Source organism: Prionailurus bengalensis, chromosome E3 (genome assembly GCF_016509475.1).
Source record: "Prionailurus bengalensis isolate Pbe53 chromosome E3, Fcat_Pben_1.1_paternal_pri, whole genome shotgun sequence".
Lineage (NCBI taxonomy): Eukaryota > Metazoa > Chordata > Mammalia > Carnivora > Felidae > Prionailurus > Prionailurus bengalensis.
The window spans coordinates 8,565,530-8,584,085 of NC_057357.1; the positions used below are offsets into that span (position 1 = coordinate 8,565,530).

The 18,556-nt window shown below is 53.4% G+C and overlaps 1 protein-coding gene across 1 annotated transcript; it reads left to right on the forward strand.

Moving 5' to 3' along the window:
• Positions 1-8,942: 8,942 nt before the first annotated feature.
• Positions 8,943-16,780, forward strand: SERPINE1 (serpin family E member 1). Its single transcript, XM_043559763.1, has 9 exons — positions 8,943-9,237; positions 10,029-10,300; positions 10,908-11,141; positions 11,649-11,843; positions 12,625-12,823; positions 13,820-13,920; positions 14,039-14,125; positions 14,683-14,766; positions 15,065-16,780. Exons 2-9 carry the CDS (start codon positions 10,030-10,032, stop codon positions 15,100-15,102), a joined length of 1,209 nt encoding a protein of 402 aa, XP_043415698.1. The 5' UTR covers positions 8,943-9,237; position 10,029; the 3' UTR covers positions 15,103-16,780.
• The last annotated feature ends 1,776 nt before the right edge of the window (positions 16,781-18,556 follow it).

The window sequence follows — 18,556 nt, forward strand, 5'->3', positions numbered from 1 at the left end:
GAAGGGGAGCCGTGAGATATAGTGAGGGTGGAGCCGGGCCTATCCTGGGTCGGGGGGTTAGGGGCACAGGCCCACAGGGGACACCACGGGGACAGCTGTGGCGCCGAAAAACAGAACGGAGGCAGGGAGTGCTGGAGCCAGCTCCTGTCATTAGCTGAGGGACCTGGAGCAAGAGATCCAACCCATCTCTGTGGCGGTTTCCTCATCTGTAGAATGGGACAGTGCCATCCCCAATCTCTGAGCCAGATGAGAACGAACGCAGGTAATGAGAGGACAGCAGGGCCTGGAAGACAGCAACTTCTCTGCACACTTTAGCCACTGGGACCGCGGCAGATCGGGGAAAGGGGACTTTTCCCTGCAACTCTGAAGAAAAGGCATGCAGACCCAGCACTTTAGGAATGAAGAGATGTGCAGATCGGCAGCTGCCTAAATAGGGGCACCTGCGGGGCTTGGTTGGTTGAGCGGATGACTTGGGCTCAGGCTGTGACCTCACGGTTTGTGGGTTCTAACCCTGCATCGGGCTCACTGCTCTCAGTGCAGAGCCTGCTTCAGATCCTCTGTCTCCGTCTCTCGCTCTGTCCCTCCCTGACTCGCGCTCTCTTTCCCCCCATCAAAAATAAATAAAACATTTAAAAAAGAAAAGAAACTGCCTAAAGAAATAGACAGGGGCAACCACAAATCCAGACAGCCTGGCACGAGTTTTCAAAGTCTCAGCATCCCCAGCCTTCCCAGCGTGGGAGGCTGGGATGCATCCTGGGGGCACTGCAGCCCCGGTTGGGTGTTTCTTTCTGTCGCTTCCAATGTTAGCTTCTTCTGAGCTCCGAAAGAGGAAGGAACCTCTCACCTCTAGCCCTGCACACAGTGGGGAGCCCTAGGCTGGCCTCCGCACTGGGCTGGCCTGACTGCCTTCATCCCAAATGGAGTGCTCAGAGGCTCCAACCTCCTCAAATCCTATCCTAGAACCTAGACTTGCCTTTGACTTGGTTTCTGGCAGCCGACTGGCCATTTGGGGCCGGGGTGATCCCAGCCCCAGCATGACTGGCCTTCTTCGCCAGATGCTCCTTCACTTCTGCCTTTGGCCTCCCTACGATCCTCCTGACCTTGGCAGGAGACCCTGTTTTCTCCTTGTAGGAACTCATCTGCCTTAGAAGGCCAGAGAGGGTGCAGAGGACCATTTCTCCCAGTTGTCCCGAAGCAGGACCCAGGCCTCCAGCCTTCCACGCCAGCATTCATATCTGGAAGACAGTTCATGACAGGGCTTCCCTAGGCTGGGGGTTGTTTACCTGCTTGGGGCCGGAAGGCCCCGTCCCTTTCCTTGCCCCCATGCTCCCCAGAGGGTGACTGTCTTCAGTGCATTGTTTTCTTTCCGGTGGAATTTCTGCTCTTGAGGACTCAGTGTTCTGTGTTACTCCCGCCGCCACCACCATCGCCAGACCTCACATCCTGGTTTCCTCCTGTCCAGACAGTGCTGGCCACTGGCCAGGACCTCGACCATTCATGGAGAGGACAGGGGCCGAAGACAGCAAAGTGGGAAGCAGGAAGTGGGAAGCTGACACTCCTCCTTGGTCAGGGCCTCAGGCCTCTTCCATGGGGCCTGCAGAGCGTCCGTGGTGGGCGGTGTGTCCACTGTGGGTGGGCAAGCCCTACCCCGCCTGGTGGTGGGCAGTGTGAGCTCAGTGAGCAAGCCTGGGGCAGACACATGAGGAGGTTTCCCATAGATGGGGACAAACCTTACAAGCTGGAACTTCATGATCCCTGATCAGTTTCTCCTTAGATCTGGTGCAGGACCCGCTCTGGCTCTAAGGAAGCCAAGGAGCCCAGATAGGCCAAGACTGAGGCCAGTCTCCACTGTGGTCACGGGGCAGGGGGTGGATAGTGGACGTGACAGGCAAGACTGCCCCACTTGTGCCAACCGCCCTGCCCATGGCACTTCCCATGCAGCTGCACAAGGTCGGGAGAAGGGGCAGGTGCGGGTGGGGGTGGCTTATGCCTCCCCTTTCCTGCCCTAGACCCCAGCCCGCATGGCAGCTCCAGGAAAGAGCCTAAGTCTGATTCCTGGGGTGTTAAATATCCCCCAGGTTAGCCTGCCCTGCCCCCCACCCCGGAGCCCTTCTCAGGCCTGAACTGCCTCACGTTGCCATCTGGGCTCCCCTCACCCAACAGGCCCGGCTCCCTCCCCCAGCACCCCCACACTGCCATGTGAATAAGTTATTTACTCTGCCTGCATCAGCCTTTACTCAGAGTCCTAATACTTCTTGACACATTTGTGGGGGCACAGCAAGGGCCCCCAGGCAAGGGACTCAAGAGAAGGGCATGTTATAATTCTGGGTCCCAGAACAGGATGGACAGCAGGCACCGCTGGCCTGGAGCACCTGCTTCAGATCCAAGTTCTTTCTTTTTTTTTTTTTTTTTTCTTTTTAACTGTATTTATGTGGAGAAAGAGAGTGAGCACGGGGAGGGGCAGGAGAGAGGGAGAGAGAGAATCCCAAGCAGGATCTGCACAGGCAGTGCAGAGCCCAATGTGGGGTTCAATCCCCTGAACGGAAATCAGGAGTTCAACGCCCAACCAACTGAACCACCCAGGTGTCCCCAAGTTCTTAACATGGCGACAATACTTTTGTCCGGCATCCACAGGAAGCCTGGTCCTCTCCTGCCAGTGACATATGTGGGCCAGAACCCTTGGTGGCCTTCCTTGTCCTGGTGGAGGCCCTGTCCAGCCCCACCATTGAGCTTCTGGGATCCCTTACCCGACGACCTGATTAGCTACCCCCTCTGGCACAGGAACCCAGTCTACCCTCAGGAAACCAGGGGGCTCTTGAGAGGAAGCACAGGGGAAAAAAAAAAAGAAAAGAAAAGAAGAAGAATGCAAGTTTTAAAGTCAACTGAGACAGGGGCACCTGGGTGGCCCAGTCGGTTGAGCATCCGACTTCGGCTCAGGTCATGATCTCACAGTTTGTGAGTTCGAGCCCCACATCGGGCTTGCTGCTGTCAACCTGTCAGCACAGAGTCTGCTTCAGATACTCTGTCCCCCTCCATCTGCCCCTCTCCCGCTTGTGCTCTCCCCCAAAAACTAAATTAAAAAAATAATAATAAAGTCAACTGAAACCTACAGGTCGCTTTCTCTGTAGAGATAGATGCACTCGGTCATTTCATCCGTGCTGTCCTTTGAAATCCTAACTACACTATCATGAAAATGGCAACATTTTCTCTCCAGAGAAAACAGGCTCAGGGGAACAAAGGAAGCTGCCCAGAGGTTCCCGCTGGTCCTCGGGCCACATCTGCCTCTTTCTATGCAAAGCGTGTTGTTCCAAGCCATGGTGTCGGTCTTAGGGAGGCTCTGGGAAGGAAGAATGATAACCAAACCCGGGACTGCACGGGCGCACTGATGACCCTCAGAGTCCTGTGTTGAGAGCAGACACGCCATACCCGCCCTCCCCGGCCCTTACAGCTTGGAATCCTGGGAAAGGTTATGGTATATAACCTGGCATATCTGGGCTCTGGCAAATCCAAGAAGCACACCAGCAGCCTGAATGCATTAGCGTTCATCAGGCCAGCTGCTCACCAAGTAGCCCAGGCTGACTCAGATGGAAAGACACACAGTAGAGCCTGCTTCCATATGGCAAGGAAGTGAGGGAGAAGGAATGGTCAGTGACTCGAGGGGCCCCTGACTCTCCAGTGGCAAATTCCATCTGTACTGCATCACTCAGGCTGCTTCATCCCTGGGACCTCCGCCACCCACAGGTCCCCCACTGACCCGGGGTCACTGTCTTTCTGGGCATTTGCTCAGTAAAACAGCGGTGCCCAGGGCCAGGATCCAGACTAGAGCAAGAACATCTCTTTTGAGGAGATAGAAAAGCAGAGGCCTGCAACACAAAAGCCGACAAGAGAACAAGGCAGAGACGGGAAGCCTCAGCCAGAAGAGAAGTTGTTCCCTGGAGATGAAGACGCAGAGAGACGATGGGCACGTTTTCCTCCCTTCCCCCACAAGGCTCTGCACCTCCTGGGCCCACCCCATCCCCATTTCTCTGCCAAGGCCACGCTGCCTCTCCCTCATAACCCAGCACCGTCCCTCTGCTTCTGGGAAGCCTTCCTTCCACCCTCAAGCCCAAGTCTCACAACTTAACATGCAGGCAGTTTTAAGTTTTAATCTAATTGTCGCATGTTCATTGATCTTCTGCTCCTGTCCCTGTGTCTGTTCTCTCGGGGAGAGAGAAGCGTATATGTCTCTAGGTCACACCATTGAGCATTCATTGTCAACAAATATTTGGCCGTTTTGGGGAAGCCAAGATTCACGCAACAGCCAGGGTAAAAAAACAGGATGTGTTCCAGAGAAAGTTACAAAGGGAGATTCAGGAATTCAGAGAATGAGGAACAAGTTCTGGTAAAGATAAAAGAAGTGAATCAGAATTGGACAATCCACATTCGTGAGTAAAGAGAAATGGAAGGTGGCCCTGGGGTGTCCCTGGGGCGCCCCACAGGCGCCTCGTTCTGGCTGACACCATCAGACTCTGGTCACAGCTACCCGAAAAATTGCACACCCCACCCTTCCCGGCCCGTTAAACTTCCCCTTGTGGCCACAGTGGGTCCCATTTACTCTCTCTGCTTCTTTCCCCCAAGAGAGAAGGCGTATTCTTGCCTTGGGGGTAGGGGGGGTCTTCAATGCTTACTGAACTCTGACATTATGAGAGAGCCTCCAAGGGGCACCCCAGGACATAAAAATAAATGAGGCGTGGCGACAGCACAGTGAGTTTAGTAAGTACACACAGGACCGTTGAGATTGGGAAAGTATGTGCAATGGGTAAAGAGTTATGGAGACTCAACAAGAGATAGTGGACGCGAGTGGCAGAGAGTGGGTCCAGTGGGCCAGGACCAAGAAAACAGGTCAAACTCAGTTTGTTTTTTACCTTTTACTAAAACAAGCCCCCCTCCTTCCTGGTATGCTCGAGGGATTGGGACACAAGTGTCAGATGTCAGTGAAGTCCACATGCAAACAGAGCCCACAAAGCAAGATCTCCCTAAGATCGAAATCTGCCCATCAGCCAGTGGAGCATACCAGGCGGGGGGAAGAAATGAGAAGATCCGGCCTGAAGTGGACAAGAGGGGCTGGTAGCCATTCTCTCCTGTCACCGGCCGCCTGAGGCATTTGATGTCAACACTCAGTACAGGCCAAGGGAAGTGAAAAGAACACCCACATCAAGGAACTCACATTGTATTGAAATTAACAGCTCAAGCCATCTGGGTTCCTGTTCTGGCTCCTTCCCGACCAAGAGTGGCCACCACTTAGTGAGAGCCTAGAACATGTCAGACACTTGGGGACAATATTTCATGTAACCCCAACAACCTTGAGGGATGGGGATCATTCTCAACCTACCTATAAATTGTCATCTGCACCTAGCTGCAAAACGGAAAACCAAAGCACCCGAAAGTTAAGTTTTACCTAAAGACACATGACCAGCAAGGTGTCAGATCTGGGACCAGGCGGGTCCATCCACTGCAGTGACCACCGTTCCCCCTCACCGGATGGCACCGTGTGGACTCAAACACATCATGCAGCCTCTGTGGACCTCAGGGCCCATGCCTGCAAATTCAAAGGGCTGCATTAAATGGTTCTTCAGACTCTCCTGCTCTGAAACGCAGGGATATAATTACAAAAAAAAAGCAACTGTGGACAAGTGGGGCTGAGACTGAGGGAAGGAGACGGGTTGGGGGCTGCCCTCTGCCTTCCTCAAGCTGTCATGTTACAGGCATTTAAGGAGAGAAAGCTGGTGGTGGCTGGGGAAGGGAGATGGAGGTGGTTATGCAGGCAGAGGAAGGGGAGACACACTGGGCGTGGTACCAGTGTGAGGAGAGACCCTGGACGGGCCAAGGTGGCCCATTTCTGTCGGGGTTCCAGGGTCAAGATCTTAAGCAAGGATAGGCAGGGAGGGACACAGGGCACTCACCCCAGCTCACTCCTACGAGAAGGGCAGAGCCAGCCCAGCCTAAACACAGGCTATTTTTGGTGTTGTGTTGTTTGGAGGGCAACCAGGCCAGAAATAGTGCTGTGAGTTAGTAGGACCCTGTTCTGCTCCCACCCCCAGCTCTCCCAGTGAAATCACCAAGAATCAGGAGGCCAGCTCCAACATTCCAGGGAGCCTGTGTAACTGATAGGGGACAGCACTCTCCGCCCTGCAGGAAGACTTGGAGCAGAACATTTGACTGTAAAAGGGATTCTTCAAGAGGGGAAGCCAGGGAAGGGGGACTGAGTCAGAGAGAGCGGAAGAGAGAGAGGGAAAGTGGGAGAGACCTCCCCTGGCTGGCTGAGGCTAGTGGAGTAGACCAGTTGACCATGGGTTGAACAGAGAAGTCAAGAAAAGGGAGTCTCGGAGAGAGAAAGGGAAAGTGAAAAAGAAAGCAGGTAGTGGTGCTGGGAGAGCAAAGAGGAAGAGAAGGGAGTAGGCAAAGAGGGCAGCTGAAGGACAGGAGGTGAAAGATTGAAGGGAAGATAGGCCCACAGAGAACCAGGGCTGCCAGGGCCCATGGGCATGGGATGGGGGGACAGTCACGGAAAGCGTGAGTGTGGTCTAGTCATGAACCACCTGCTAGCGGACAGATGGAAACATCTTTCCCAATTAGCTGGAACTGAAACTTCCCCAGAAATCCACAGTCTTGTAACTCATGCTCTTATCTCTGACCCTCTGGGAATCAGAGATCCAGCAATTTCAAAAGCAGGGACTTTTCTCTTTCTGCTGTTTGACCCCTTACAAAAGAGCCACGGCTTGAGCAAGGTGATTGGGTCAAGGCTTTGTTTGGGGTTCGGGGGAAGGAGGGATAGTGATGTGGCCCCTTGAATCAGGCTGGATTCTGAGAAGGGCATCGCAGGGAAGTCTGTCAGGGGGTGGCGGGGCGATCCGGCTATACTGTGATGTGTGGAAGGTCTCCAGAGGGCAGACAGGGTGGAAGCAAGGCCTTAACACACAGAGGAGCAACAGGCACCATGGTCACGGTCACGTCTGGGCTTAGATCATCCAGCGGCCCTAGCTCATGAGAAAGTCAAAGGAAGAGTCAGAAACCCCAGCATGGGACCCAGTTACACCAGGCCTTGCCTCAGTTTCTAATCTACACCCACCAGATACCTACACGTTCCCTCCAGTTTTGGAAAAAACCCTGATTAAGTCAGCCCTTTGTTTTCAGCATAAGTCATGTCCCCTTTCTCCCCAACAGGACATAGAGCTGCTCCCTTCCATGCCTGGGAACAGAGTGTCTTTTCTGGAATGGCATCGGGATCATCCATCAGGTCCAGGACAATGGTTCTTGGATGGCCAACAAAAGAAGGGAAGGAGGGTCAGCTGAAGTGGCTGGAGAGGATGGGCAGTGGGGCACCTCGAGGGAGCCCCTTTCAACGAGGTCTCGACCCACTGCCCTTCTAACTTGGGGCTTGGCACTCCCAACCTGGATGCTCATGTCCCCATCCCCCTTGAGCCCCAGAGGTGGAGGGCAGGGCACTGGGGGCATTTCTGGGGGGTAGGAGATGGGTTGGGGGCTTCACTTCTGTCTTCTCCACTTGAAAGAGATCAGAAGTAACCACCTTCTCATGCTTAACCACTCTCTCAGAGACTCCAAACGAGACCAAGAAAAGAAAAGGACATAAACAAGAAGCAGTTACATGGGAACAGTCCTGTACTTGAAAAGAGTGGGTGATCCTAACTTTCCGACCGAGGTTTCCCCTTTTTTTCCCTGCCACCCCCTCCCCACCTGACTCCTAGGGGCAACAGAGAAAACACAGGCAGAGGCAGAGTAAAAAGTGGGAAAGCTGTCCAGCTGTGGTTGCCCTTGGTATCTGCTTACTGAAAAAATCCAAAACAAATATCCCGAAGCTTCCACCCACTTAAACTTCCTGTGATTCTGCTATCCGCTGTCTCCATGGATACTCTCACTTGAACCCCACCACCTACACAAAGCGAGACAGCGTGTGGAGCCCAGGGTCAAGTGCATCATCTCCCCACCCAGCCACCCCTCTGTCCACAACATCCTGGACACGTGACCTGACCCTGCCAAGCCCCCAGGTGCAGTCCCGCGCACCAGTCTCTGGCCAATTCCCACCCTCTGCAGAACTGTTTGGTTAGTCTTCCATCCCCAAGCCCGGTGTCCTGGAAGCACACCCCACAAACCCGCCACGAACTGACTCTCACTGGCCACCCCAGCACCACCCCCCAGGTGTCTGTGTCTCGAGGAAAGGATAAGGTATAATTCTCCCCAGGCACAGAAGGCAGCTTAAAGAAATGAAACTTACACATTGGGCTCCTACTTCCTTGCCAAGTCTTTACCCTGTCAACCCCTGGTTTCTTTCAGCCTCCATCACCATCACCCCATCCAGCACACCCAAACCCCCTCCAGACACGGCTGTTGGCACAAAAGAGAGCCTCAAGGGCATCTTAAGAGTCTGGACACGTGGGAGAGTCAGCTGTGTATCATCGACCAGCGGGCGGGCGCGCACCTGGCAGGGAAGAGGGAAAAACGGAAGGGAGTCCTCCGCATGCTCATGTCCTAGACAGTCAAAACCCAGACAATCACATGGCACGCTCCGTGCCCTCTGGCCACTGGAATGAGGCCAAGAGGAGGGAGGGGTGTTCTCCCCAGGCTGGCCAGCACGTACAGACTGGACAGCACTGGCAGACAAAAGTTCACGGCTTCTTTGGTAACTACGCGGTGACCCGTTTCTCCAAAAGGAGGAAACGTAAACTGTTTTTCCCCAGCTGAGTATCAGGGAAGGTAATCCCAAACACGGGGTAGTTTGGGGCCACCTGGCACTGCCAGGGGTCGAGCTGGAAGATCATCCAAAAAGAGGGGGACACAGGCAGAGGGTAGCAAGTCCAGGGAGGCCCTCGGGCCAAGGCGACTGGGGTTTGCCCAATTGTTCCTGACCCCTCTGACACACATACACACAGAACAGCACGCGCACACGCCTCTGCAAGTTGGGCAGAGGGAGGTGCCGAGGGGGCCTGGCCAGCTGTTCAGAGGGACTTGCAGAGCAAGAAAGTGGGTGGGGCTGAACCATGAGTTCATCTATTTCCTGCCCACATCTGGTATAAAGGGAGGCGGCAGCCTCTGGAGGAACACAGCTGCGTCTGGCTGCGGGGCCAAGAGCACTGTCAGGAGAGCCACACGCCCTCTCCAGCTGCAGAATCACCATTCTGAATCATCATTCAGCAACAGCAGGACAGACCACCAATCACAAGGGGCCTTTGAGAACTTCAGGTAAGAGAAAAAAAACTCCATCTCCTCCTGAGGTTAAAGCAAAGAACGCCCCTCCCATAAAATGTTCTCTGTCCACGATCCTCACTTTTCCTCTTTTTCCCCCTGGAGAACTGCAGACCTGAGTTGACGGAAGGTGGCCAGGCCACACCGTCAACCCCACCACACAGAAACAGGGGCTTCGACTCTCCGTCCCTCTCCATCAGGACGCCCAGCCCACTTCTGGAAAGGGGCTTTTCATGCCGGCTCGCTCGAAAAAATTCACGGTTGAGAAAGCTTTAGAAGAGAATTAAGAGCATTATGCAAATCAAAGGCGTTATTACAATTTAGTCTTTTGGCCTCCTGAAGGGAAGGGAGATACGCTACAGGGTGCTGCCAGGGGTTCCCCAAAGTCCCACTGGTGGAAATGCACTTAAGGCTCCCTGGGGCTGATCATGATCTCACGGTTCGTGGGTTCTGGCCCCACGTCGGGCTCTGTGCTGACAGCTCGGAGCCTGGAGCCTGCTTCGGATTCTGTGTCTCCCTCTCTCTCTCTGCCCCTCCCCAGCACGGGCTCCGTGTCTCTCTTTCTCAAAAATAAATAAACTTTAAAAAAATTAAAAAAAAAAAAAAGACTCCCTGGGGATGAGACGAGGGGAAAGGCTCAGAATCGGAGCCCATCAGGGTTTCTTAAGGACTCCTGTCCTTGTGTTTAGGTATCACCTGCCAGCGGTGAACCCGAGGAGCCTGGCCTGTGATTGGGGTGCCGCTTTCCAGAACTCTCCTCTCACCAGATCCATTTCCGCTTGCTCTAGGATGCGGACGTCTCCAGTCTTCGCCTGCCTAGCCCTGGGCCTGGCCCTCGTCTTTGGTGAAGGGTCGGCCTCCTACCACCGCCAGACTCAGGCGGCCCGACTGACCACAGACTTTGGAGTGAAGGTGTTTCAGCAGGTGGCATGGGCCTCCAAGGACCGCAACATGGTTTTCTCACCTTACGGGGTGGCCTCGGTCCTGGCCATGTTGCAGCTGACGACAGGAGGAGAGACTCGGCAGCAGATCCAAGCAGCCATGCAGTTCCAGATTGATGGTGAGAGACAGGGCAGAGCAGGGGGCGGGCACTCACACTGTCTTCACGGGACAGGGGTGTAAGCAACCAGAAGCAGAAGGCGGGCGGACGCCAGCTGAGCCGAGCCAGCTCCTATACGGCCATGTCACGGGGCATCTTTACTGGGCTCTGGGTCAGTCACAAGGGGCACAGGCCAGGGGATGTGGTGTAAAACAGGTGTGCCTCACCACTTACTACCTTAACACCTCTGGACCTCAGCTTCCACATCTGCAAAATGGGGACGATAAAACTATCTACCACATAGAGCTGCTGTGAGGATTAAATAGGATTATACATGTGAATGCTTAGCACAGCTAGTCTTACGATAAGAAAAAGCTTAGGGTTCGTCAAAAGCAGAGAAAAGTATTCTAACCCAAAAAGGGGTTAGGGCCTGAGATTTTTGAGGAGAAGAGAGAGATGCCGAAGAGATTAAGGTCTGGAAGGGAATCTCCCTCCAGAGACCCCTGGGGGAACAGAAGAGCCCCATCCACATGCGCAAGGTTGGGCCTCTCCTGGGGGAAGTTGGCCCGGCTGGGGGCCCTCGGCTCAACATAAGCTAATGTGTCCTCTCGGCCCTGCCTCGGCACAGAGAAGGGCATGGCCCCTGCCCTCCGCCAGCTGTACAAGGAGCTCATGGGGCCGTGGAACAAGGATGAGATCAGCACGGCCGATGCCATCTTCGTCCAGCGGGATCTGAAGCTGGTCAAGGGCTTCATGCCTCACTTCTTCAGGCTCTTCCGGACCACGGTCAAGCAAGTGGACTTCTCAGAGGTGGATAGAGCCAGGTTCATCATCAACGACTGGGTGAAGACACACACGAAAGGTGAGCGGGCAGGGAGCGGAGGCCAGTCCCAAGGGCCTACAGAGGAAGGGGATCTAGAAACAAGTCCCCAGAATCCCAACCTCTCCCCATCAGCATGCTGTTCTCTGTAGACAGGGCAGGTGCTGTAAGAATCAGAGCATCTTAGTTTTCAAAGTAGGCCCTCTCACGAACCAACTCTAAGGGCCTCCCTAAAGTGCTGTGAGATGTCATGACAACAGTAATAACCACAAGAAACACACACAGCTCCTCCACACTGCTGCTTGGGGAGCAAAGTAAGGCAAGACTTAAGTGTCCGGGTCTGATCCTGGACAGGATCCCGGGGCCAGAGCATGCGATGAGCGGGAAGCTTTCCTGAGACTCTTAGGAAGATGAACAGGTTGAACACAGCTAGACTGGCTCACTTACACCCCCGTCTGCCTCCTGACCGGATCCTCTCAAAGGACTGAAGGGAACCATCTAAAAGGGTCAAAACATATTTAGCCTCCCGCTCACCTGGCTTTCCTGTAGGCATGATTGGCGACTTACTGGGCGAAGGGGCCGTGAACCAGCTGACGCGCCTGATGCTGGTGAATGCCCTCTACTTCAATGGCCAGTGGAAGACGCCCTTCCCAGAGTCAGGCACCCACCACCGCCTCTTCCACAAATCTGATGGCAGCACCGTTTCTGTGCCCATGATGGCTCAGACCAATAAGTTCAACTACAGTGAGTACAAAACCCTTTCCCCAAGTCCCACAGCTACTTCATCTCTTCCCCGGGGTGCTCCCCTCTCAGGGAGGAGAACCCCTCGAATATAGCCCATCTTTGACAAAGAATCCCCAGGTAGGAGCTACTGGGATAACTGGAGCAGCAGAAAGTAGCTTTATATCACGCAAGATGAAAGTGCAGGGCGCCTGGGTGGCTCAGTCAGTTAGGTGTCCAACTTTGGCTCAGATCATGACCTCCCAGTTGGCGAGTTCGTGCTCTGCATCAGGCTCTTTGCTGTCAGCTCGGAGCCTGGAGTCTGCTTCGGATTCTGTCTCCTCTCTCTCCCCCTCCCCCGCTTGCGCTCTGTCTCTCTCTGTCTCTCAAAATTAAATAAAAACATCAAAAAAAAAAAAAAGTCCAGAAAGTCCCTCCAGCCCAAATATGACCACACGACCCATGTGTTTCTAGGTGATCACCAGGGGCTCACAGATCCTGCTGCGGGAAGGCCTATGTGGAAGTTGAGATGAAGGAGACTCTGGGATAAATCAGTGGCTGGGTGTGGGGGAGAGGGGGGTAAAGGCAAAGAAGGCCAAAGGGAGACAGTATCAGAAGATGCTGAATTGGCAGAAGAGGAGGGAAATGGGGATAAAAAACACCGACTAGGGAGCCTCAAAAGCCAGGGTGGAGAGGTGGCTTCCAGAAAGAATGGATGAGACAGAACTAGCTGAAAAGCCAGTGCCGGGTCAGAAGCAACAAGAGCTGAAGCCATTTTCAGTGCGCCATCTTGGTGTCTTCACAGCTGAGTTTTCCACCCCCGACGGCCATTACTATGACATCCTGGAATTGCCCTACCACGGGGACACTCTTAGCATGTTCATTGCTGCTCCCTATGAAAAAGAGGTGCCTCTCTCTGCCCTCACCAACATCCTGGATGCCCAGCTCATCAGCCAGTGGAAAGGGAATATGACCAGACAGCTCCGCCTCCTGGTTCTGCCCAAGTAAGTCACCCCTTGCTCGCACCACACTTGCCAATGCTCTAATCCTATCTACCCCTCCCCTCCCCCAAGGCTCCCTGAAGGGACCACCCCCATGTTTCCCAAGTATGACATTTGCAGGGCAGGGATATGTGTGGGAAGCTGATGGGAAACACTCTGGCCTGGGTTTGATTAAGATTCCTCTCCTCATCTCTGCTCCTGTTTCTGCTGGAGGGCAGAGGGCAGCGGGGAATTTTCCTAGACCTTGCCCCCACACTCCCCACCCTCAGAATATCCAGCAAAAGCCAACCAAAAGAAGAGCCAGAAAAATGAGGGGGAGGGGAGGGGGATGGATCAGCCTTTGAGATGACCCTCTCCCACCCCCATCTGCTCAAATCAACATCCAAACAAGAGACAAAAGGAGACAAAGCAGCCAGAACTACAGCTTCTAGCTGGCTTCCAACAAAGCAGATTAAAAAAATCCTTCTGCAGGAGTAGAGGGTGGAGAAGGCTGAGGCTGGGTAATTCCAGAATTGCAAGGAAGCCTCCCACCACACCTACCCCAAATTTCCAGCTGTTATAATGCCATGCTTGGGGAAAGAGGAAGATTCAGTTGTTTAGGGTGCCCTTGTGTTCTCTACCCCCACCCACCCCCACGTCTAGAAAACGAGAACCGAGGTGACTCAGGCCCTGATGGGAAGCAGAGGTGCCCCCAAAACCTCTGCTGGAGTCCTCTTCAGAATTCGCTCCCAGAAACACAATCTACAGACCAAATTTTTGTTCAAATATCTTGCAGGAGGATGTGCCCTTTGCCACCACCCCCCTCAAGATTCCAGGGGGTGAGGGTAGGGGTTGTTCATTTACATTACACCTAACGCACAGATGTGAAAAAACCAAGCCTCCCTCCTCCACTTTCACACCTATCCCCATCCCGTCAGCTGAGGGTGATACGTGGACAGGGCCTGGCAGAGGCAACAAGGGGCGGCCTGAGCTTGAGCTATTTCCCCCTCCTGTTTACAGGTTCTCCCTCGAAAGTGAAGTCAACCTCCGGAGACCCCTGGAGAACTTGGGGATGACTGACATGTTTAAGCCAAACCAGGCAGACTTCTCGAGTCTCTCAGGTAAGAGATTTTCCTTCCACCTCCTCCTTATGCTGGTGGACTGGGGGGCCCCCGAGAGGACAAAGGAGTGTATCTCTGAGAACCCCAGCTGATCCACACTCGGATCCGCTTGTTTCAGATGAAGAGGCACTGTACGTGTCACAGGCGCTGCAAAAAGTCAAGATCGAGGTGAATGAGAGCGGCACAGTGGCGTCCTCCTCCACAGGTGAGTCAGGCTCAGGTGAGGCCTGGTGAGTGTCCCCCCAGGACTTCCAAGGAGGGGCCCATGTCTGGGAGGAACCCCACGGCCCTGCTTCACCAGCCTCTCCTCGAAGAGGGGCACCCCCCACACCAGGTGCTCAGGGCATCACCCTTATCCCCCCAGAGTTTCTTAGCCTGCTGTAGGCCCACTTTTCCTGGGATCCCGGTCCCCCACCCAATGGCTCCTGAGGCCCCGTGAAGGTGAAAAGGCCCCTCAAAGGAAGCCTTGGCTTTGTGTTCATGGTGGCCAGTCGGCTTAAGGAACTTGCTTATCAACATTCTAAAAAGGGTTACACAAATAGCTGTTGGTGAGTAGCTGGTAAATCTCTCTGAAATGCCTGGAGGCAGCCAGTCCTCAGAGAACTTCCCTAAACTGTTAAAGTTTGTGATGGGAAGAACAACTAAGCCTCCTAGTCGCCCTCCAATGCTGCCATCAGAAGGCTGGTGTCAATGGATCACTTATGATCAATCCAGGCACCAGTGCCCAGTCCCTCTGTTCTAACATTGTTTCCTCTCTCTCAGCCATTATTGTATCAGCCCGAATGGCCCCCGAGGAGATCATCATGGACAGACCCTTCCTCTTCGTGGTTCGGCACAACCCCACAGGTGAGCCGGGGCGGGGAGGCTCCACTGCCCCCTGCCCCCGCGTCTCTTCGCCTCAGACACCAGTCCAGACAGGTGTAGACGCTCCCTCCTGCCCCAGTCCATAACTCTGCCCCTCCTCCTCCCTTCAGGGATGACGCTCTGTCACAAACTGAGCACCCTGCCAGGACCCCAGCCCTAGCTTAGTCACTCCAAAAGCTGGGACTCCAGACAGCTCACTCGTGTTCTCACATCTCAGCTCATCCATAAACATGGGGCTGGGCGAGCCATGCCATTTCTCCCCCGATTCTTCCATTCTCAGGAACAGTCCTCTTCATGGGCCAAGTGATGGAACCCTGACCACGAGGGTGAAGCAGTCCTCATCTGTGACAGAACTGGAGATGTAGCCAAGAAGAAAGAACTCCAAAGGAAGAAAACTTTTATTTTAATTAATTTTTCTGGAGAAAGAGAAGGCCTTTGCCTTCAAAAAAAAAAAAAAAAAGGTAAATCTCTCAAATCTGCCTCTTAGACCTCAGCCTCTCCCAGGAATGGAGAGGAGGACCTTTCAGGAAAACTCCCTCGTGGAGCCCCCCGGGGAGCCCGCCAACGCTCAGCTGAGTCTCCAAAGCAGACTGTAAAACATGCACAGGCACACGCACAGCTGCTTCTGCCCATCGCTCTGCCCATCCGGGTCTTCAGACCTGGACCCCACCGAGACCCTGGCAGGATGGCACCAGAAGGCTTTATGGGGGCTTTTGTGCGCTTGGTAGACACTATTTGCGTTCCAGTCACGTTGCTGTCACTCTTGCACTGTCTGCCACTGCTAAGGAGGCTGGCGGCGGGCCAAAGAAGGCCAGTGGAAGAGACATCCTTTCATCTCGAGGCCTGTGCTCCCTGGCTCGGCGGTCCTGCACACGGACAGAGCACCTGCCCGCCTCCCTGCGGAGACCCCCTCCGACCTGGCCGACTCCCTCCCAGAAACAGTGTGCATGTATTATTTTGGAGTGTAGGTGACTTGTTTACTCATAGAAGCAGGTTTCTGCTTCCCACGAACTTTGTTTTGCAGGAATGGGCGGGGGGGGGGGGGAGTGGGATGTGTGCCTGGCTCTCGGCCCTCATCTGGTGGGGAGGGTGGGATGCCGGGGTGTGCCTAGTATTTATCACAGCCTTGTCCACATGTGCTTGTTAAAGAGAAAGAGGACTCTCAAGAGAAACGTATAATCTGAACTAGCTAGTAGTGTTCCTCGGTGGTCTTGGTCATTGCATCTCAGGAGTCTGGCCACTTGACTGGCCACCCTGTTGGGTGGCCAGCATGGTGGGGCCCACACTGCCACCTTGTGGCTGCCCGAGCCTTCTTTTCCTCGCCCTTCTCCACTCGAGGGCTGAGACCCCCCCGCAAGATGATCTAACTTCAGCCCACTTTAGGGACCAAAAGGATGTGGCGGGTAAGAGAGATCGGAGTGAGGACAGAGTGGTTTCAAAATTTTCCAATATATTTAGGAACACGAGAGCAAGGGGCTGCACGACCTAGAAGGACAGAACTTTCCCCAATTACAGGGTGATTCATAGCCGCATTGGTGACTCACTTCAACGTGTCATTTCCGGCTGCTGTGTGTGAGCAGTGGACACGTGAGAGAGGGAGAGAGAGAGAGACTGAGAAAGAGGAGGAAGAGGAGAGAGAATGAGAGAGACCATGAGCCTGGACTCAACTACCCCAGCTAGGTAATCTTTCTGAAAACCAACGAGCTAGGGGGCATGACATCAAGACCGATTCATCGAAGAATTGCACATAGATGTCGAACGAATGAATGTGAGCCAGTAGGACCCTAATCATCCCACCGTGCTCCTCAGTGAAAAATCTTTGTTCTTTGTGTGTCTGTTTGTTTGTTTCTCATCATGCACTGGAGAGTGACAGCCGCACACAGTACCCGTAAGGATACCCCAATGCGGGGTCCGACATTCTTGAAACTGTTGAATTATATGCTTTTTCACTTTTGATATATAAACAAGTAAAATATTTTTTAAAAATAATAAATAAGTAAAAATAGTCCGAAAGAGTCCCTGCCTTTATTTCCAACATTTTGCACAGTACAAACTCAAAAGCTCATCAGTTCATAGCCCTTCTCCAGTAAAGGGGAGCTTTACGAAACACACACCCACAAGCCCAAGGCACGAAGACCTGCCACAGGGAAGTCCACAGGGTGGACCACCGGGGCTGCACAAGACCCAAGGGACATGGTGTGCAGGGCATAATTCCACACCCCCCCACACACGGGGTGCCACCGTCAAAAGGGAAAGAGGGGTCCCCCGAACACCTGTCACCTCATACCTTCCCTGACAGGCCTGCTCATGCCCACTGTCCCTGGGAGTTCCCATCTCTGTTCATGCCATCTCCTTCCCCGCCAAATGCCCCACCCTGCACCTGCCCCACTCCCCACTTCTCAAAACCCAGACCGAGTCTGTTTCCTTCGCCTGGCACTCCCCATGGGTCGGGTAATACGAACATCTTCAAATGGCACAAAAACAGCCAAAAGCGATCATTCTGCCTGGTTAGAATCTTACCTGTTCTCAAGCTTAAATAAGCCCACTGCCATGGATAAAGATAGATTTCAGGCCTTGAACTAAAGGAACCTTCACGTTACAACTTTCTCTAAATTGTGTTAGACTTCCTTGGAGCAATTTTAGATCATGACATAAATTCAGGAGGGGCATCTGTTCACTGCTCACCCTCACTCACTCGACCTGTGCGAAAGGCCTTCCCACTGCCCCCGCCATTCCTGTGTCCCTCTCGAGGGACAGTCAGGGACCTTCTTGGAAGCCTCCAACATGGTGCACTAATGTGTTCCGGTGGGTGCTGATGTCTGGCATCTTCTCTTTATGGATTCATCTCTTTGGATTCATCTTTTTTCAGGCCTTCTCTTCCCTCATGAGGGTCTATATAGTAAGAGGGGTCCTAAAGCCCAATCCAACCTGGAAGGAAAGTCTTCCTCTCTCCTTAGCCAAAGGATTAACTTTACTGGAATTAAAATTTTAAACTTAATGGAAAGAAGGAAGGAAGGAAGGAAATGGGAACCAGAGCAAGACCCAGAAGAAAGGAGTAGAACGCATAGCCCACTAAAGCCCACTCTCAGCTTTAGAGAGATGCTCTCAATCTCAGTGAGTGCTTCCTCTTCCCTTTCCAAATCTCTGGCAACCCCTGTAGGACCAAGATATGGTCACAGAACTAGAGAAAAGGGGCCATAGAGGCAACTTTGGCCTGCTTCTAGCTGGCTCAGACCAGAGCTACCCAAACTAGACATGGCCTAATCCAGTTCACGAGATCACTGAGATTTGTAGCCAAAACTTCAGCTGGTACTAAAGTATTCCTCTTCCAGCAAGAATACTCCCTTCCGCTCACACCGGTCTCCCTTTCAGCTTGTAGTAGGTAGCTGGGGTCATGAAGGCAACGGTCCAAGAATTCAGGGATACAGGGACTCAGATAGATCTTGTGTCCTCCTTACACCCAGAAAATATGACCAGTTCCAGGCACTGGGCTAGTTGTTGAGGATTTACCTATCTGTAACAGATTTGCTAAGAAACCACAAGAGCCTCAAAAACCAGAACAAGTTAGCCTGATTTGACAGTGGGCAGTTCAGAAACCATCCATACATGCTGAGAGGTCTCAGAAGAAAAGGGTTCATCAGAAGGCCTCACCCCCGCAGAGAGAGTTTGCTCCAGGAAGTGCCCCATTTAGCGGTGCCCTCTGCTTTTCTTGGATATTTTGAGCACAGAGATGACGATGTAGCCTCACAGTGGAAAGCCTGCCTGGCTCCGC

Bases quoted from the DNA above. Each gene is read 5' to 3' on its own strand.
- SERPINE1 (XM_043559763.1), top strand. From the start codon at position 10,030: ATGCGGACGTCTCCAGTCTTCGCCTGCCTAGCCCTGGGCCTGGCCCTC. The intron at 11,142-11,648 runs GTGAGCGGGCAG...GCTTTCCTGTAG, and splicing joins GGTGAAGACACACACGAAAG to GCATGATTGGCGACTTACTG. The intron at 14,767-15,064 runs GTGAGCCGGGGC...TTCCATTCTCAG, and splicing joins GGTTCGGCACAACCCCACAG to GAACAGTCCTCTTCATGGGC.